General features: G+C 40.2%; 1 protein-coding gene across 4 annotated transcripts in view; it reads left to right on the top strand.

The window, feature by feature from the left end:
• Window positions 1-21889, top strand: part of SULF1 (sulfatase 1) — a 126255-nt gene that overhangs the window by 87018 nt on the left and 17348 nt on the right. For all 4 annotated transcript variants that reach the window (XM_054057637.1, XM_054057638.1, XM_054057639.1 and 1 more), the window contains 6 exons: window positions 1748-1898; window positions 2912-3087; window positions 3653-3781; window positions 4048-4104; window positions 5071-5200; window positions 19475-19691. In XM_054057637.1, coding sequence (XP_053913612.1) covers window positions 1748-1898; window positions 2912-3087; window positions 3653-3781; window positions 4048-4104; window positions 5071-5200; window positions 19475-19691 — 860 coding nt within the window. The remainder of the gene's footprint in view (window positions 1-1747; window positions 1899-2911; window positions 3088-3652; window positions 3782-4047; window positions 4105-5070; window positions 5201-19474; window positions 19692-21889) is intronic.

Raw genomic sequence — 21889 nt, 5'->3', positions numbered from 1 at the left:
CAGACTGGCTCAATTCACCTTCTACTTCAGCAGTTTCTGTGATTCATTGTATAGGACTCCATACAGCAGCTTTCCATCTTTGATATTTTTCCCACGATGCAATAGGACCCATCAGAGAACAGGTCACTACTCCTCATTTTCTGACAGTTTATTATACAGCAGGTCCTCTTTGGCACACATCACCTCCTCCTCTGGCAATATTCTGAAATCTTTGCTTTCTGCCATGATCTCTTCCAAAATCCCTGGGTGACCATGGTTTCCTGTCCAAGCCCACTGTGTGATCAGTGCAGCCCACTTATTCCATATAGCAACAATTGCATGAGGTGTGGAAGGGATCCTCCCCTTGGACATGCAGCCCACCTGCAGTTGAGGTGCCAAGAGGAGTTATGCTTTAGTACCAACCAGTTCCAAAGTAGCTCGAACTCCTTCACATGCTGCCAATTTCTTTTTCAGTTGCAGTATTAGATCCTCTGTATGCCCCACTCCAAAACACTAAGGAGTCTCCCCTACTGCTTTCGGTCAGAGGCTCCAGATAGGGCCATTCTCCACAGCTGCAGTGTAGAGCACATTTTTAACATCTTGTCCTGCCTGGACTGGCCCAAGGGCTGCTGAATAAACTGTTTTCTGCGTAGTTTATTCAAAGCTTGTCGTTGCTCAGGAACCCATTTAAAATCATTTTTCTTCTGGGTCACTTGGCAGGGATGGTTTACAATTAAACTGTAGTTTGGAAGACGCATCCTCCAAAAACACACAACACCTAAGAAGGCTTGTTGCTAGTTGGTGGAGACAGAGCTGCTATTTTGCTGATCACATCCATTGGGATCTGACAGCTCCCACCTTGCCATTTTATTCCTAAAAACTGGGTCTTCTATGCAGATACCTTGAACTTACTTCATTTTATGGCAAAACCAGCTTTCAGTAGAATTTGAACTATTTTCTCCCCTTTCTCAAAAGATTCTTCTGCTCTATTGCCCCATAGGATGATGTTGTCAATATATTTCAGATGTTTTGGAGCTTCACCCTGTTCCCGTGCAGTCTGGATTAGTCCATGGCAAATGGCAAGACTGTGTTTCCATTCCTAGGGTCATCAATTCCAGTTGTACTAGATGCCCCTTCAAGTGAAAGCAGACTGGTCTGTGCTTTGTTGCCACAGGGACTGGAAAAAACGCATTAGCAATATCAGTTGTGACATATTACTTGGCTGCCTTTGACTCCAATTCATATTGAAGTTCTAGCACGTTTGGCATGACAGCACTCGGCAGTGGTGTGTCTTTATTCAGGCCACAATAGTCTACTGTTAGTCTCTGCTCTCCATTAGATTTTTGCCTTGGCCATATGCGACTGTTAAAAGGTGAGCAAGTTCTGCTGATCACTCCTGGACTCTCCAGTTGACAAATGAGCTTATGGGTAGGAATTAGAGTCTTGGCTGGTGCAATATTAGTGCCGATGCACTGTTGTGGTAGCAATCAGCACCTGTTTTTCTTTGACCATCAATAACCACACAACAGAAAGTTCTTCTGAGAGAACGGGTAAAGTAGACAGCTGTTTAGTTTCCTTTGTCTCCAAGGACACTATATCGGAAGCTACTCAAGTGATGTTTGTTGATATTTGACATTAGAAATACCAGATACTACATGGAATTTGTGATTTAACTGTTCATTGGCTATTCCTGCATCAGGGAACTTCCCACCTTCCTTTGATGCCTGTGATGTTGCACAACTTTTCAGATCCTTTCTTTTCCTCCCAGCACTCCCAGTTATAACTACGCACCAAACATGGATAAGCACTGGATCATGCAGTACACAGGGCCCATGCTGCCTATCCACATGGAGTTTACAAATGTCTTGCAGCGCAAAAGACTTCAGACCCTGATGTCAGTTGATGACTCTATGGAAAGAGTGAGTTCAAGAAACGACTGTGAATACAATCTTACTAGTTGGTAACAAAATTATATTACTTCCTTCTGTACCTCCGACAAGCATAGCCTGGGGAATGCCCTTGGGCTACAAAAAAATGTTTCTTATATCCCCAGTAGAAATGAATTCTGATTCTCTGCAACACGTTGCCAAGCCCCTCTCTTGCTTCTTTTAATTGCTGTGTGAATAAACTGATGATTTTTTTTAAAAGGGAAAAGTCACTGGGCCTAATATAAAGCCTGGTATTAACAGAAGATGCATCACCTGTGTGTATGCATGGATAGACACAGGTGTGCACATGACAACTTCTATTTATTTCACACACTCCCTTCACAGTTCATCCTGCAGCTGAAATCTGGGAAGTGGCAGATCACAGTAACTCAGGTGTCAGTCTGCTAGTGTTTGCAGAAGTTAGGCAATGCAGTGTACAGCTAATTATAGGTAACGTGATATGCAAACTTTTAGATGTACTCTGCATGACTTTTTGTTCCAAAATCAAGCACCATGACCAAAGATCTTCCCCCAGAGAGATTTCTTTAAACTTTAATAAAAATTTACAGCCTTTTCCCAAGCCCACAACTGTAAAGAATGAGAAAGTTGTAGACTGACATAGTAAATAAAATCTGAGTGCCATTTGCCCTGAAGCTGTAGCAGACTTTTTTCCCAAGCTGTGTTTGAGTACACAATGACTTTTGGACATAGTTATGCAAGTACACTAATATTACCATATTTTGCTATTCTAATTTTCTGGACTTGTTTAATTTTCCCCTCTGCCAAATGTGAAACTGAACTTGTAAGCTTATTTTTTTTTTAGCAGCACAGTAAATATGAGATCTAAAAATGTTGATCCCCAGAATGTCTGTTCCAATTGCCTCATCGAAGCCATGTTTGGCTCTGTGGATTTAAGGGAGTAAAATGGTGGTTGTACAAGATGGTTATGCACAAAACATGTTTTACTACATTAAATTAAAAGTTTTTCCTGTGCTGTGTTGCAGTTATACCAAATGCTGTCAGAGATGGGAGAACTGGAGAATACCTACATTATTTACACTGCTGACCATGGTTACCATATCGGGCAGTTTGGACTGGTCAAGGGGAAGTCAATGCCGTATGACTTCGATATTCGAGTTCCTTTCTTTATTCGTGGTCCAAGCGTAGAACCAGGATCAGTGTACGTTCTCTTATGTCCCTAGCACAGCTGTTCAACGTAATGTAAAATGCTTCTAAGAGCATGTAATTATCACTCTGTCTTGTTTCATTTAATAAAGCATGCCCTACTATCACAAAGTAGTGATTCCTAAAAGGAGGCACATCTTTCATTTTGCATGTTATTAATAAGTTTTAATGCAGATGAGAAAATTGTATGATATGTAGTCCTGTAAGGTTAGGCTTTGAGGTTTACTTTTAGAAAGTAGATGTTCATCTTTACAGTTCAGCCTCTGTTTCAGCAGAATGGATGGCATCATGCCCTCATTGTCAATGAGAGAAGAGTAATATGGCTACTGCACCTCCTTGTTTTATTGTGTTCATCTTTTTCTTTTGATGACAGTCTGCAGTACTGGCCTGCCATTCTCAGAACTATAGCCTTCAAAAGGGATCTTCTAAGCTTAGTACTTCTGTAGAGCTTTACATCTTCAAAGCCCTGATAAACTTTAATTACCATTCTATTTCCAAGAGAATTTGAAGACTTACATATTGAACGCATGACGGCTATGACCTTTTCTGTTGATTTGCAGAGTGCCTCAAATAGTTCTGAATATTGATCTTGCTCCAACAATTCTGGATATAGCAGGACTTGACACACCACCAGATATGGATGGCAAATCTGTCCTAAAGCTTCTCGATTTGGAGAGACCAGGAAACAGGTGGGTCCCAACATCTTTTTTTTTAGCCAGTTCAGAATCAAACACCTGAGTAAATCAACAACTGAATGGAAAAAGTTTCTGTGAAAATGAGCTGTGTCATGCCAATGACCACAGCTTTCATGTTTGAAGAGTCTTTTAAATAGCAGATCTGTAAAACTGCAGGTATATATTATAAGCAGAGCTGTGTTTTTAAGAAAAAAAAAGTTGTTAACACAGGCAGTGACACGCGTAGGTGCCAACAGTAAATATTATTATTTTGCTTTCAGGTTTCGAACAAACAAGAAGACCAAAATTTGGCGTGACACATTTCTGGTGGAAAGAGGGTAATTATTAGGGGTGAGAGAGTTTTGGGAGAGCCTGCCTGCTGGGAACACTCTTTTACATGCTTTCTTTTCTGCTCCCTCCTCTTTCTTTTTATGGTCAGTGAAGTAGTAAATTTTGCAAGTAAACTTACAGGTCTGACTTGTTTCCTATTTTCCCATCACTGGGTTTGCAAGCTGCTGGACTCCCAAACCTCTGAAGAGATTTGAAGGCATGCTTTTTTAACTACTCTCCTAGACTGTACCTCCTCTTTCTCTACTTGTGACCACTTATGTCATCATCTGACTCATTTTCTTTTCAAATCTCTGTTTCGAATCCAGCTGTGCCAAATCCCCTTATCAACTAACTTTGTTTTTTCCATCACATACTGGAAGCATTCTTCATTTTTGTTCTAGCTAAGAAAAAACTAATGTGTAGATGAGATTCATGACTGCAACTGCTCTTCTTTTCACTGCTACTTCTTTACACCCTATCACCTTGCCAATTACAGCTGTGAAAATTTTCTCTCAGTAAAAATTTTGCAGGAATTTCCTTTTGATACTTTTGGAAATCTTGTGTAATGTAGTACAAAACAGTGTGTTAGACACATTGTAATATGTAAGGTATAGCTAAGCTAGTGGCGAATGAGTATGGGTGCCCCGTAGTCTTCAGCTGGGCTTTTCAGCCAGGCAAGTACTGATTCAGCATGTTTTGCTTTGTGAAAGAACATATATTTATGTATTAATGGTGCTGAACTGTATCAGTTAGACATATTTCAGCAGCCCTTATTTCCCTTTAAATCCTTTCCAGCAAATCATCTGAGCCTATTTTTCACTACCTGACCTACACTGTAGGTCAGTTACAGAAAATGTGGGATTTTTTTCCCCTGAGAAATATTAAATCTTCAAATAGCTTTGATTTGCCAGTTAAATTCATCATTCCAACGTTTAGAAGAATGTATCTAAAATATTCAACTTTATTTTTTTAAGCAAATTTCTACGCAAGAAGGAGGAGCCCAACAAAAACACTCAGCAGTCTAATCAACTACCAAAATATGAGAGAGTAAAAGAATTATGCCAACAAGCAAGATACCAAACAGCGTGTGAACAACCAGGACAGGTGAGCTAAAAGCAACTGAAGTCTTCTGTGTTTCACAGGGAAATACCTATTTTTCACTATGAGACAAAAAAATCTGAAGAATATGGCATTTGGAAGATAGCTAATGCACCGTTATCCTGAATAGCTTCAGAGCAAAGAAACCCAGACACAAATTGCTCTAAGTAAGGGTCCAGTTTAAGGTGTTGGAGATGTGGTCCTTAGTCTGTTGTCTCAGTACAGGGCTTATGGTAAAAATCCTGTACTGAAATATAATATTAGATGACTAGTCTTTTTTTTGATTCAGTATGTTGCTAAATATGCAAGATAATTCAATGATAATTATGAATTAGAGAGAGAACCTTTTTGAGCAGTGACAGCTTCTGAGCTAATTCAGAATTACTGAAGCAAACTAGTTAGTTTTATGGTTACATATGATTTTGCTGGGATGAACAACTGGACAAAATACTTGGTTATCATCATACTTTATTATTTATTGAAACACTTTTAATAGAAGAATCCCTTTGCTCAGAAGTGCTTGCTGTTTAAGGAATCAGACAGCAATATCCGTACTCAAGTATTACTTTTTCTTCTTGTAGCTTTAATGACTTTAGTTTGATGCCCGATTCTGATACACAGATCTAATTGCCTGTTCACGAAAGCAAAAGTTACTGTACCCCTAACTAGTATGCTTATGCTTGCAGCTCTGCAGTGCATATACAGGGAGGGAGCTAAATTAAGAAAAATTATGTCTGAGCCCAAATTCTCTTCAATCTGTTCTGAATTAGTGCTATACGTACAGTAACATATGAAGATAAATTGACTGGGGAGATGTGGAAGGGAGCTATATGCCTTCCCACTGACACCACATCCCACCAGGCACATGCTGGGGGCCCAGGCAGTGGCTCACGTCTGCCCTGCTGTCCTCCCTTTCTGTCCCTGTCCCCACACACCTCCCCAGAGGAGTGTGAGGAGATTTCTTGCAGGCAGACGCTTGCACCTTTCCCTCAGATGTTTATTCAGATTGCTGCAACTGGCTGTAGGCCTGGTGCTGAAGTAGCACTAAATAGTTTAGAATGGGAGCATAAAGTCTTACTGTGCTCTGCTTCCATTAGCAGCCACCCATGGTGCTTCATCCAGGGCAGGTAGAGCTCTGCACGACAAACTGAGGAGAGCACTGGGGAGAGCTCATTCACTAAAGAGAAATGCTCCATCCCTACCTATCCCCTTTTTATTCATTAAAGCGTAGTGTTACAGCAAATCTAGGTTAATTGCAGACTAGACTGGAATACATTTTGACTGGCGCATCCTCGGTCAGGTCCTCTGCTGCATCACTCACCTCACACATGCTCCTTAAACGCGACCACTTTTGAAGGGATATACACAACATTGCAGTCTCACCCAAGGGCAAAGTTTTCAGGAGTTCAAATACTGCCATAGTAAACAGAGATTAAATTGGAAAAACTGATCATTTTTATAAAAACTAAAGATCAGTGGAGTCGTTTAGACTGTTAGACGCTAAAATGTTTAGTTTTAAAATACCAAAATATTTTCTTTGCAATTATTTCTCATATTTATTACCTTTTATGCCAAAATCTAGGTTTGGACGACTTTACTTTTCTGCATGTGAATAGAAAAGGTTAACTGTCCTGACCAGATATTGAATCTGAAGCAATAGGAAACATTGCTCATAGCCCTGTTCCAAGCTCACTGGGGTAGAGTTTTCTTTCCACCCCATACTGGTGAATCCTGTTTTATCACAGGGCAGAGGGAGAAGGCCTTGAGACAGAAAGGAGCTTATAAGAGCAACAGTATTTGATGGACACTTCCACCTACAAATTCCCATCGAAACCCTTTAAATGCAGAAGATACGGGAGTTTCGTGGAGACCAGCAGCCATCCCTCATGGCTGAATGAAGGATAGGGCTGAATTGACCTTTTTAAGACCTGTTTTCAGGATTAGCCATCAGTGTCTGTAAATTATCTTCTTAAACAAAGAGACCAAACTTGTCCCTGATATTTCTAACATATTGAAGGCTACTTGCTGGGATGTTGAAGTTAAATGTTCCTACATAAACATTTTATCAGGCAGAGCAAGGGCAGCTTCTCTCTCAGGGATGGGGTACATGCAGTGCTCACAGAGAAGTCCATGTAGAATAGGAAGGGTGTGAATTTAAAGAGTGGCACTGGGAATAACATGAATATCAGTGAGGCATTCCAGTATGAAACAAATGTCTGCAGGTTGATTTCCATGTAGAAAATGTCTTAAAGCAAATTAAATGTTAATAGACCAAATAATTTTATTTTAGCCTGGATGGTTTCCAATGTGCAGTGTGAGGCATCCTTGTTTAATACAAAGTTCCTCCAGTAGATTTCCCCTAGTCATTTTTCACCTCTTGGAAAAGAGAAGGAGGAGATATTGTTATGTGGGTCTTAACTTTGTCTGATCTTTTGAAATTAATATCTATAATACGAATTACATAGGTGCTTATATAGGAAAAGAAATCTTCATTTCAGTGATGTTGGCTTGTAATACTTCTTACATTCACTCCAATCAATTGCAGTTAACATCACTTAAATTGAAACTGCCTTCACAGGATGAGCGCTGACAGATTTTTAAATAATGAAATTACTGGTCTGTGGGAAGTTGCTGCCAAGTGTCCGGAACTAAGAATAGCATTTGGTGAATTAATACACCAGTGTACTGTCTAGTACATTTAGAGCTTGTTCTTAATTTTAATTTACTTGAGTCAATGTCTATCCATTTGAAACAGACAACACAATTGGGAGTTAAAAAAGAACATTTGCTTTTCCTGTATTTAAATGATGTGTGATCCTGAGACCTGCTAGTTCCAAAATCTCCAAGGACATGGTACACAGGAAAATAATCGGATCAGCTTATTTTCTATTCAATAAGTAACATCTACATTAAAAAAAAAAAAGAAAAAAGTCTAGTAAAGACACTTTTTTACTTAAAAGTTTCAAAATTTCAATTGCCAATATCTATCCAAAAGTAGATAAACATTAAAATATGGGGGAAAAAAAAGAATTAAATATGTCTAGAATTGCTGTAATTATTCCATAAATTCTTAAGTTCTAAATGACTATTTACCAAGAGGTGATCTAGATTATAGAGTCATAGAATGGTTGGAAGGGACCTTAAAGATCATTTAGTTCTAACCCTACTGCCGTGGGAAGGGACACCTTCCACTAGATCAGGTTGCTCGAAGCCTTATCCAGCTGGCCTTGGATACTTCCAGGGATGGGGTTTCCACAACTTCCCTGGGCAACTTGTTCCAGTGCCTCACTGCCCCCACAGTAAAAATAGTTATGCCTAACATCTATTCTACATCTACCTTTTTTCATCTTAAAACCATTATCCTTCATCCTATCACTGCACTTCTTGACAAAGAGACACTCCCTAGCTTTCCTGTAGGCCCCCTTCAGGTACTTCAAGGCTGCTATAAGGTCTCCTGTGACCCTTCTCTTCTCTAGGCTAAACAACCCCAACTGCCTCAGCCTTTCCTCCTATGGGAGGTGACCTCTGATCACCTTCATGGCCCTCCTCTGGACTCGTTCTAATACATCCATGTCCTTCCTGTGCTGAGGACTCCAGAATTGAATGCAGTACTCCAAGTAAGGTCTCACGAGAGCAGAGTAGAGGGGCAGAATCATATCCCTTGACTTGCTGTTCATACTGCTTTTGATGCAGACCAGAATACAGTTGACCTGGGCTGCAAGTGCATAATGTCATTTCATGTTGAGCTTCTCATCCACCAGCACTCCCAATTCCTTCTCTTCAGGGCTATTCTCAATCCATTTTCTGCCCAGCCTGTATTTGTGGTGGGGATTGCCCTGATCCAGGTGCAGGAGTTGGCACTTGGCCTCGCTGAACTTCATGAGGTTCACACAAGCCCACCTCTCAAGCCTGTCACGGTTCCTCTGGATGGCATCTCTTCTTTCCAGTATGTCGACAGTGTCCCACAGCTTGGTGTCATCAGCAAACTTGCTGAAGGTGCACTTAATCTCACTGTCACAGATTATAAATCTGTTATAGATAACAGCTGCAAATCAGCAAAGTTTATGGGTTACCAAAAAAAAAAAAGTTTTGTTTCATTAAGAAAAAATAGTTATAAAGTGCATATGCAGAATGAAGTTAAACTACTTTCACCATGATTCTTAAATATTTAAATCTTTTAGCACCACTCGTAAATTGCATCGCTTTCATTGTAGAGCATCCGACATCCTAAAGAGGATTATGGCAGGACAGCTTCCAGAAGTTCACTCACCTCATTGAGAACATATTAGAAATTAGATATATACAACAGCATGGATATGTTCACTTTCGAGCTATGTGCAGCCAGTCATTGGGTCAGCAGTGGGCCCGTGTTAAGGAGCGGACTGTGCTGGCTGAGCTGCATTAGCAAAAGCGTACCCAAACAGCTAACAGGTCATGGGAAGTGAGTGCTCGCTTCTCCTTGGTGCTTGTGGGCTGCACCTGGAGTGCTGTATTTGGGCTGGGACCTCCATTAACAGAGAGACTTTGGCAAGCTGGAGCAAGTCCAGTGGAGCACCCCAGAGATGGCCAGGAAGTACTGAGGAGGGGCAGAGGTTTGTTTAGCCAGGAGAACAGAAGGGAAACAGAGAATCTAATTGCTTCCTTCGACTAGCTAATAGCTAATTAGGGAGAAGACAGACCCAGGCACTTCTTGGAGGTACACAGCAAAAGCCTATAAGCAACAGAGGAGTTGCAGCAAGGGAAAGTCTGAGTAGGTGTTTGGAAAATATTGTTACCATAAGAGTGATCAAGCACTGTAGCCCAAAGAAGCTGTGGAAGGTCCACCCAGGGACACTTTCAAGACCTAACAATGTTGTTTCTACTTTGAGGATGAGGTTGAACTAAACGACCTCCAGATGTTCCTTCCAGCAATTGCAAATGCTTTTAATTTTTTACTTGCTTGATACCTGGACTTCAGGATTTCATGTTTTCTTCCTCCACCTCAGCTTCTTAACTTGGAAATGCTGTTAACTTTGCTCATCCTGTAAGTGAGTTATGGCTTATCTGCCCATATCATATTTGGATACAGTGAAGATTTCAGTTCTTGTCCTGACTCCACTCTTGACCTGCACTCACCTGCAGCACAGCCGGTCCCATCACACTCAGGCCATGTTCACTCCCTCTGCAAAGGGAGCAGCAGTGGTGTGGACTCTCTATTTGGGCTTGGGTGAGGTAGAAGTTTCCTTTGAGGTCATTCTTTCACATCCCAGAGAGCACTGCAAGAAATGATGGGAACCAGAGGTTTCCTTCATAGTTTATGTGCCAAATTTTTCACCAGTTTGTGTGCTGTAACTTACTGAGGTCGCCTGATTGAGCCCAGTTAGTTTAATATGGACTATTGATGGATTTTAGCATTTAAATGGCTTGCAGGACTGATACACATTTCCCCTCTCAGCTTTACTGTAATAAGGTACATAGTACAGAGAGATCTATTAATCCGCAACATAGCTATCCCTGCTATTGTTTTAAAATGGGAAACAATCAGCATGAACTTTTAACTAAAACTCCATTAATTTTCCAATAGAGCAGAAGTAATAGCATGTGAACAAATATTTCTCTAGATTAATACAACCTTATCATGACACAAATCTCCTATTAGATTTCCACTGAAGTAACCTGAGATGAGAATGTATGTTAGGTCAGGAGGTTTAGAGGCAAGTTGCTCTTAAATCCTCTGGCAGATTATTTTTGTTGAACTCACTCCATCTTCTCACCCATGAAATTGTTCTGGATACTTAGCAAATATCAAATAAAAGCATGTTAACTGTGTTTCCATTTATACTTTTTCTTTCTCTCTTCCCTCACCTAAATGTGTAATTAATGAGTTGAGTTAATTAGTGAGTTTTTATTCTTTTTCTCTTCACTGGTCTGAGTCATAGGAATTTTCCTGAGGCACAATTTTGGCTTCTGGGACTTAATACTGTTTTTCCAGATAGAAGTTACCTTTTGAGGTCTTATGACTCATAGGCTGGGTGTCTCCAGTGTATTGTTCAATCCATTATTTATAATCAGTATCAAATCCATAGTCCAACATACATATTTATCCTCTTGCAAAAATTACACAAACCACAACCTTATTTTAAAATTTTCCCGACAGGGATAAAAAAGGAGCCACCCTTCCAAAATGAGAACTGTGAAGTTTTGTGTTTAAAATTTCAGCTCTTAGGTTGGATGATTCAGCAACCAAACCCAGATGCAGGTCTGTTTATTTTATGGGCATACATCTCCTACCATCTGCTCTGCACTACCTGCCAGTTTCTGAATTGCAAAGGTCTGAAACTTGAAAAGATCTGTGGTCCGCTGCCAGCTCCAATGACCACTGACAGTGGGCAGAATGGAAAAATATGTCATGCTACCGGTGTTTGCATGACATGCATGCCCATGAACTCAAACCCAGCTAGATAGGTAGAAGGCCATAGCTGCTAACCTTCCTGGTGCTCTTATTCATGCACTCCTGCTTTAGAAAGGTAGAATATTATGTTTCCTTCTGCGGAAGTATATTTTCAAACCACCCTCAAGAAATAATGTTCCATTTGGAGAATATGCCTGAAGGCTGCACAGTGAGATTTTAGTTAGATTAGGTCTCAATGTATTTTACAGTGATTTGAGGCTTTACAGGTAGTCACCAGACACATGTTGCTGAATCCAATCATCAGCTATGTGGTAAATGTGCAGAGTCTTCTGGCACTGATCCAAAAAGCATGTTATGAACACTTTACATACCTCTTATTCCTCATGTATCCTTTGCCACTTAAAAATCTAGCATAAGAATTTATTTTTATTGTTCGTATTCATATTTATCACATTATCATATCAGCATTCATTTGAAAGCATGTCTATTTGCAGTGCTAAAAGAACGCTTGCCATCAATCAGGTTACAGATAATATTGTAAAGGAAATTAGAGTGGGGCTTATTGGGTGTAGTCTGGTTTGGCTCAAGTATCTGTGTTCTCATAAAATAAGTATCACAGACCGTACATTTGTAGAGGTCAGTTTTAGGGCTATCTCCAGAGTATGAATAAAAACACACAAGCCAGTAATAGCTGGCTAGAAGTGTCAGATGGCTGGCCAGCAACTGGCAGCCAGACTCCAAGCACACTCTAAAACACAAGTAAAATTGTGATACGGTATATAAACACAACTCGTGGAACCTCTCATTTTCAGAACAACTTCCTGATGCCTGCAGGAGTTGAAAGGCACTGGTGATCAACCTGTTTTACCAGAACATCCATTTGAAGCAGACTTTCCTTTGCCACCTGCCCATTGATACCACCTTCTTTTAATCATAATTCAGCAGAGCATCTATACACAGGCTTAACTGGAAGCACATGTGTTTGGGACCAGTCATGTGTTAAAACTAAGTACATACTTCAGTGCTTTTGCAAACACTTCTTGCATCTGTTGTTCTGTTTAGATGCTGCAATCTTCCCTCATAGTTAACAGAAACATGCCTGCAACGTAATTGCTCAAGAATCGATGGGAATTGCCAGAAATTATGTTATCCCTTGTTAAGATACCACTCTCTTATGAGTTAAGTCAAATATGAGGATAAGTTGTTTTATCTCTAAAAATAATCCATCAAAGGATGGTATTTCGTATTTCAGCCTAAATATTTCACATTTCAGCCTAAATATTTAAGTTTCCTGTTAAGCAGAGGACAGCTCTTTCCAGATTTGACATTTCTTGAAATCTAAGCAAGTCTCAATCTGATGCACCAGCTCTATTCTGGATAAAATCCAGAGATATTTCAGTATGGAAAGATCACTGTTTTCACTGGTTTCATCTCTTTCAATGCATGACTTTGTCCAGCATTTTTACCACGATGTTATAAGTGTTCCCTAGCAGAAATTTTTTTTTATAGCATGGCACCAATTTTATGTACAAAAGAAAATGTATAGACAAAAACACATATATTATGCAGGAATCATTTCTAGCAGTTTCTGTAGTATTCTGTTCAGGCTTTTTTTTTTTTTTATTTTTGCAGAGTTTCAGTTCTAAAGTATCCAGTGAAAAATAGTATAAATTAAGTCATCTGCAAGTTAAATAAGTATGACCCAATAGTAACTGGTTGTTATCAGTTATTATTTATAACTGAGAGCCTGAATTTATCCTTTTCAATGGCCCCTATTTGTAATGCACCTTAGAGTGGATGTTTATTGGATAATAGATGAGGTTTGTTGATGTTCCATTGCAACTACAGGCAAGCTAATAGATTTGGTAAAGAATGCTATGGTGGTGAATATTTGATGTCTCAGACCAAGTGCCTGCACTTCTAGAGCTGACAATGCAGTCCATTGTTTTTTATAAACTGGAGACCTGCTGTAACTGACACTTAAAAACAATGTTGTCTAGATGTCAATAATGCAAAATTGTAAAGTTTGTAAATTTCCTATTTTCTCTTTCTTCCATTTCTTAAACATTGAGAAGTAGCTCAAAACTGGAAATTTTCATATAGTTATTTCTGTTATACAATGCTTATTTCCTCATTCTTTTTTCCCTCCGGTTCTGTCCCTGTATATTTAATTGAATGTATTTCTAAAGTGCGTCATACATTTCCCCCCATATTGCATCAATTCTTACAGGACAAATTGCTACCCTATCTGTTGGACTACTAACCATTGCATGTTTGAGGAACACTTTCTCTATACTTAGTCTGTTTATAAATAACAATCTTTGAATATATTCACATTGGTAGACTCTGGAGCTATGTGTGTTTGAGTAGGAGGTGGCCTAGTTATTAGGGAGTGGTGTAAAAATTGGGACCTGTCCTTATGGGAGGCATCAACCCAGTTCTGAACTGAAGAAGATTTTCTTCCACTAAAATGCAGCAATTCCAAATTCTCTGAGCAAACCTGCTGCACCATCCCTTTTAAATAGCTGCACTCATGTGCAGTATTCAAATACTGCTGAGATGTAACAACACAGATTAATATTTCCAGGAGCATTCAGGAGCCTCAGCCCGACCAGGGTTCATCACTGCTCTGCAGGAATGCTTAGAGGACATGGCCTTAGCCCATAAAAATTTCTCAGTATTCAAGTCCAGTTCAGCAGAAATAAACTACTGCTGCTCTGTACTATTTACTATAGCCAGCTAATTACAGGGCACTTTTCAACATGCTGTGTGACACAGCCTCTTTGAATAACACAGAGAAAGCAAAACAGGACTCAGTTCTTTATGCAGTAGCACGGCCTTAAACCAGACTTCCTTACTGGTATTATCATATTAGGTCCCCTGACACCCAGATCTGCTAATAGAGAAAAGTAGCACACACATACATAGCCCATGATTGTGTTTTCATCTAAATGATTTTCAAATTTAGATCATACGTTTCAAAACAGGAAAAAGGGGAAATGAGATCTTAAGGACATGTTTAAATTCATGAAGTCTTCCTTTTCATACCGTATCTTAACATTCCCTAGGCTGAGCAATAATACTCAGAGTCAGTCTTACATTACCAAAATGAAAAAGCACCTGTAAAAATATTGTCCCTGTGTTATATTTCCGGTTGCATGTTTTGCAGGGTTTCATAGCTTTGTGATAAAATCTGACACGATATTTAACTCTGAAGTGTCTACTGCAAATACTGAGTAATTACATTTCATAGCAACCCTTAACTTGCCTACTCTTAAGACACCTTTCATGAACTGTCTAATTAATTTCCCTCCTACGTAAGGGGGCAGGAACTCTTTCAAAGCTGTCACAATCTATTAACTAAACAAGTTGATTTGAAACTACTTAGGTGAATAGTTACAGTGCAACACATCACAATGACTCATGCTGAATGTATATTTTTATGTCTTAATTATATTCAGTAATGAATTGGATTTACTTAATTTTAAGGCAGATTAATACAAGGAAATTGAGACCCAAGGTAGCTACCAAGTCATTTGCTTATGTAGCTCTAACTCACAACCAGAGCTATGCCAGCAGCAGCAAAGCAAAGCCATCAAGTGCAAACAATACCCTTTGAAGTACCCCATTTGCTTCCCTTTGCCTCTGAAATGACTTTATAAGGGCAAATTTCTAACGCCAGAAGATGCCAAGGACATCATTTGTGGAAAAGCTCCTGCTGCAGTCCTGCTACAGTCTAGTGCTTGCCTCCCCGCTGAGGAGCAGGTACAGGTACTTACATGCTTAAACTTTAGATCTGGCAGAGCTTAAAGAAACCTGAGCTCTGAGAGCGAGGGGAGAGGAGAGGAGAGGAGAGGAGAGGAGAGGAGAGGAGAGGAGAGGAGAGGAGAGGAGAGGAGAGGAGAGGAGAGGAGAGGAGAGGAGAGGAGAGGAGAGGAGAGGAGAGGAGAGGAGAGGAGAGGAGAGGAGAGGAGAGGAGAGGAGAGGAGAGGAGAGGAGAGACTATTTCAGTTGCAAGGGACCTGCAATGATCATCTAGTCCAACTGCCTGACCAGTTCAGAGCTGACCAAAAGTTAAAGCGTATCGTTAAGGTCATTGTCCAAACGCCTCTTAAACACTGACAGGCATGTGGCATTGAACACCTCTCTAGGGAAACCTGTTCTAGTGTTTGACTACCCTCTGGGTAAAGAAATGTTTCCTAATATCCAGTCTAAACCTCCTCTGACACAGCTTTGAACCATTCTCCCATGTCCCATCACTGGATGTCAGGGAGAAGAGCTCAGCACCTCCCTCTCCATTTCTTCTCCTCATGAAGCTGTAAAGAGCAATGAGGTCACACCTCAGCCTTCTTTTCTCCAAATTAGACAAGTCCAAAGACCTTAGTTAGTTTTCACAGAGTGCTCAGTCCCTTTACACCTTGACCTGTCCTAAGCTGCCTCTACAATTTCCAGCCAGGAGCAGGGAAGGCTAAGGGAAGAGCTGGCAGCCAGCACATGCAGAGCCAGGTTGGGTCCCAAGTGCATGTGCAGAACAGATCCTGCTCCATTCGGAGTGGCTGTAAACCAGCAAAGCCCCTTGCAACGTGGTAGTCCCCACCGACTTTCAAGTGAGGGTTTCAGGATTCCATTGGTGTGGGAGTATTAGGGATCCTCTTCCATGTTTGCTTCTCCTCTGAAGTTAAATTGAGGCAGAAGGAAAACTAGAAACGGGGAGCTGAGGTGAGAGGGAAATAATTGCTGGAGGGTAGGTGATGAAGTGAGATGAAAGAAAGAAAATATGAGTCAATGACAGAGAAAAAGGCTGACACAGGTTAAGCTTCACATGACAGAAACAATATATAGCAGCTTGTTGCAGCCAAATGGCAGTCTTGCTTTTCCTCTCTGTTAGTTGTTCTTTTAGTTTGGGGAGGGTGTTTGTTTGTTTTTTAAATTCTGAGTTAGTCCTCTTTACTGCTGCTTAGGGAGAGAATAAATCTGTGCAGGGGTCCGTAAGTCAGCACGCAGCCAGAAGCAGGGACTATCCCGTATCCCTATGGCAACAGTGGATTTTTAGATCAGCTTAGGTGTCTTGTCGAACATGACCATGAGAAGGAAGATAAATATGGGGAAAATAAGAAAATGTACCCAAGTAAAAATTTAATGAATGCGTATTTAGTTTGTATATGTGCCAATATTTTTTTTATTGATGAAGAAATGGGGACCCAGAAACCAAACCTAATAGTCCTTTTGAAGAATAGTTTGGTATTCATAGCAGGAAGGAGGGTGAAAAACAAGGGAGGGGAAGGGGCAGCACATCAGTAAGAATCTTCTTTTATGTGCATTAATGCATTTTATAGATCTAAGGATGAGCAGAAGGACTATTATGATTTACTGCATAATGCACACTCAGAGGCCAGTTATGCTGGCATGGACAGGCACTAAGGAAAGTTAGCCTAAAAATTCCATCTTAGAAATCTGAAGCATCTTTATAATGACACTTTTTAAAGCAAAAATTTAAAAAAAAATAAAAAAAAAGAAGAGGAACTGAATCACATTTAAACCCTGCTTTAAATAGAGAGCTATTATAGGTTCATACTAGACACAGAGAGTCTTGTTTCGACGTTAGTCATAATACTGTTAAAAGTGATCTAAATGGCTATTGAAGTCATTCCTGGAACCTCTTGCGATAATTAGTGTTAGACAAAAAGAATACTTATTTTACTTTAAAATGGTGCTTTTGAGACTCATTAAGGACTAGTGCCATATGTTTATAAGTGTAACGTAGCCAATAAACACAAGAAATAGAGTGATGCAGTCAGTTCTTATCCTGTAACAGTCTTCTGTTGCCGTGGTAGGTAAAGTGCAAATGCTGTTGCAGAAGAAAATCCTGCAAAGTGTTATGGCTCTCAGACACCTTTACTTGTAGAAAGTCACCTTGTCACTTGTAGGTGTAGTTTTACACTGAAAGTCTGGGCATGAGTGGAATTTCTCAGGCAGCCATCAGATGTGTGCAAGTCTAAGCCTTTTTATACACAGTTTACTGTTCTGGGATCAAAGTCATGCCAATCTGCAGGCAGGGTCCCTGAGCATGGGATCCGTCTTTTAGCTCAGTCCACGTTAAGCCAGAGTGCTCTTGGTACTGCAGTTCAGAGCCACATCAACTCACTCCTCGGATTATCAGGGCAGCAAATATATCTGAGGCTTAATTTTGTTTCTTCAATTAGCTTGGCAGCACCCCCAAAACAGTCCAGAGTCTTACCAAAATGTGTATGCTCTAATAGTAGTGTCCATTTCAGAAATTAAATTGATAACTCCATTAGGACCAAAATCTAGCTGTCCTGCTATTACTAGTGAGGCTAGAGAAAGATACACTGTTCAGTCACAGGAACAGAAAAGACACCCATTATAGGGAAGCTTAGCTGAAACTGCAAGTAAAATACTGCAGTTATCAACAGCATTATTGAGTTCTGTTCTCTACACTATCCAGCCGAACCAAATTGTTCTGTATGCAAAGTCTGGTCATTGTAGCTTAAGATATTTCTATCAATAATATTATATTATAATATAATATTAAAAATATTATATTATTATAGATAATAATCTATAGTTGTAGTCAAATTATAAATAAACGTAGTTATTTCTAGTTCTCGTTGTTATTCACACTACAACTGGCAGGAAATCTTGTCATCTTAGCTTGTGTCGGGTGTAATGAGTGCCAGCTATAACCCAGCAGCTATATATAGCAAGTTTTGGGTATGGGCAGAGAAGCTCTAATCTATCAGCACCTATTCATGTTTTTAACAAAACTACATTTCGCTTTTTTAAGACAGTTCGTTGTGGAAAAGGAGACTAAAGTCCAGTTGCTTTTTAATTGAAATGTGAAGACAATGGGATCCTCTGGAAAAATCCCTCTGAAATCTTCCATCTGGTTCAGTGATGTTGATAATCAAGTCAGACAGATATTGTGCAGACAAGCTGGAAAAAATTGTTTCCGCTCATTCTTCCACGATTGCCTTGATATTCAGCAAATGTACAGTGCCTTTTACAGGTGCTTCTTCCAGACTGCATCTTTTTCTCCTAAGTCTGATACAAATCTCAGGACTTAGGTATCCAATGGAGTTTATCCACGCTAATTTATTTGTTTACTGTCCTTAAGGTTCTTGCCCTGCTTGCACCTCCTGGGTGTAGGCAGGGTGGCCGGGGGCATCAGACTTTCAGGCTTCTCCCTTTTCATGTAAAATATAAAGAGCGAACAACGTTTGCAGGTTTGAGTGGCGTGGTTTGCAAGGCCTTGTCTTAGGGTACAGGTCCTGATTCTGGCCCCTGGTAAGGAAATAAATCACATGTCGTTAGTGGTTTATGTATTTTTCTATAAATCACATCCGCAGTTTGCCCTTCTCTTTCCAAGAAACCCTACCACTGAACCAGTTCTTCATCTGTGGGTATTTTTTATTTTCTCCTGAATTATGTCAGAAATCCCAAGTCACAGAACAAAGAAAAAAAGTTTGCTTTTTCAAAGAAAAAAAAAAGAGTTGGTGAAAACAGCCCTGACAGCTATACTTTCTTGCTCAGTAAATTAAGACTTTTTACTTGCTCCTTTCAGGGATTTGTTTAGTCTAGATAGTCTTGATTTATATATCTTTTTTTGGCTGGGTTGTAATTTTTTTATGCAGATTTGCAGTGATTTCATTCAAGCTTATGTTTCCTAGCATAAGAGAGATGTTCATAAGACTGTGAGTGAATTTAGTCCCTATAATGTTTCCATTCTCCGTTTGTCATTTAAAGAATAAATTTAAATAATAATAACTTGCTTAATTTTTAAAGAAATGTGCCTGTCTTGTTTTACAATCCACCTGAAAGTAGCAGGAGTTTGGAAGGCTGAAAATCGTCTTAATTTCTCTCTCTCACAGAAGTGGCAGTGCACGGAGGATGCTTCTGGCAAACTTCGAATTCACAAGTGCAAGGTGTCTAGTGACATACTTGCCATCAGAAAAAGGACCCGCAGCATACACTCCCGGGGATACAGCGGTAAAGAGAAAGACTGCAATTGTGGAGACACTGATTACCGAAACAGCAGGACCCAAAGAAAAAATCAAAGACAGTTCTTGAGACACCCTAGTGCACAAAGTAAGTGTTATCCGAGCTCTTTGGACTACGAGCAGGGGGAAATGGCTAGTAGAGCGTTGGCTTACCAGCATCCTCCTGCTTTCAGCTCCGTGTGTAATGAACACATCCGTAATTGGCAGTCAAGTTCTACATAACAGCTTTTGTAATAACAATAATAATAACGATATTTATCCTTTGGAAGACGGTGAGGAGCAGTCCTTAGGCTGGCGGTGACGGTGATGTTCTGGTGCCACCTATCGCGCTGCTCGGGCACAACTTGCCCATCAGCGGGTCCTTTGCTAAGGCGCCCAGAACAAGGGTTTTCTTGCATCGTTAACGCCGAGTTCACATCCTGTGTGGTGATATCCTAAAGACATCGTTTACATGAGGCACTGCGGTGCTGTGACTGCTGTCAGGCTGAACTCCTGCTCGGCTCTAACTTCCCAGCAACTCAGTGCCGGGATCCCCGCAGGGACACGAGTGAGATTGCAGTGGCCTCTAGTGGAGCGTGGGCTGAAGGGGATGTACCAGCAGGGTTTAGGACAGCCGTACCTGAATTTGTTTCTGCTAATGATTTCTACAAAAGAAGCCTTTATTTTAGATGCTAAAAGTATTTTCAGCTGTCTTTCCAGCAATGAGAGTGAAGCTCTGTAGCTGTGGCAATAAAACTGGACCTGGATTTCCCACTGTGTTCAAGACCAGGCTGTATTTTCCTGCTTTCTATATAGAATACTACACTGAGGAATGAAATAAAGATGTGCCTTTAAAATAGTCAGGTAGTGAAGTCGTATGAGAAATGTACAAGTTAGAAGATGCTGCACAGATGTCTTCGAAATGAGAAAACAATGTCAGTATAATCCAAAATATTTCCTGATTCAAAGCCTCCCCAGCTCTGCATGTGAACAAGTATCCCTGGTATTCTTTGTATAGTCAACCGCAATATTGTCTGTCTTGAGTTGTCTCATTGTTCAGACTAAATGCTGCCTCGATATAATTTCTTCCATTTGTTTAGTATGATCTAAGGAACTTCATTGTGTGTACAGACAGACTTCTGCTGAAGAGTCCGCATGTCAGACTGCCAGGACGATCCTCAAACTGGGGAATGTTCCCCAAAGTGATATTTTCAAGGAGAGATACCTGTCATGTAGCTTGGAAAGAGAAGATGTCACCAGCATACCAGCAGGGGCTGAATGAGGGTTGCAACTTGGGAGGGGAGCGGCTTGGGAAGGGAAGGAGTGAAAGCGTGGAAAGCATCTGAAAGGGGCATCAGAAGTCCCTTTGCTATGCTTTCCTCCTTTACAACATTCTTATTCTTTTTTCCTCCTCTTCCTTGTGCTCCAAATGCACCTTAACACTCATCCAAGTAGAGCAAAGAAAGACTCATGATGATGAGACATTATTAAGGAAGTGACATTCTTAAGGGAAGGGCCTCAGTTTCTTGATGACATTTGGATAAGATGCTTAAATATTTCAGACTCTTTCAGTAACTTGCATAATAACTAGTATCATCACAGGCTGTTTTAATGCAAGAAAATGTCCCACCTGACCCTATGAATCTTTCTGCATTATTTTATTAAAGAGCAATATGGCTATAAATCAGAAAGATGCTTTGAAACTAGAGTTTTTCTCTTCGGGAAGATGGAACTCTTCATTGACTTGACCAGAAAGCCTTTTTACACCTGACAGCAGGCAACCATTGAAACAGTCTTGAAGGATTTGAATGAAGAGTTGAATGAGGCTTGCTATCTGCACTTCTAAAAGATTCTTGTGAGGAAGGTTCAGTGTGAGTCTCTCAAAGACACTAATATAAAAAACTGCAGTAGAAGCCACACTACCTGCCAAAGGCAGTATTTTCTTACAGCTCCTCTTTTATTTTGCTGCACGAATTATTTTTAAGCATTAGGTGACATTCAGCATAGATATAACAAATGGAAATGCCCTACAACTGATTTTTACCAGCTGAAATATATATTTCTAGGGCTCTGCATGTGTGGTTTTGCTAGAGAGAATATGCTTTGGTGTGGTATTGACTGTGAGTTTTATCAGCCTGATTTGGGACAAGTGCATTTAACAAAACAAGTAAAAAGTGTAAGTTGTTCCAGACTGAGCCCAAACATAGGTGTTCTTGTACAAAACATTAAAAAAAATCCTTAAAGAGTTAATTGTCTCAGTTAAGCTGACCCGCATGCGCTGCTTGCAAAATTCCAAGGCAGTAATTA

This window comes from Cuculus canorus, chromosome 2 (genome assembly GCF_017976375.1).
Source record: "Cuculus canorus isolate bCucCan1 chromosome 2, bCucCan1.pri, whole genome shotgun sequence".
Taxonomy (NCBI): Eukaryota; Metazoa; Chordata; class Aves; order Cuculiformes; family Cuculidae; genus Cuculus; species Cuculus canorus.
The sequence above is the reverse complement of the archived record's forward strand: the minus strand, read 5'-3'. Positions and strand labels throughout refer to the sequence as shown.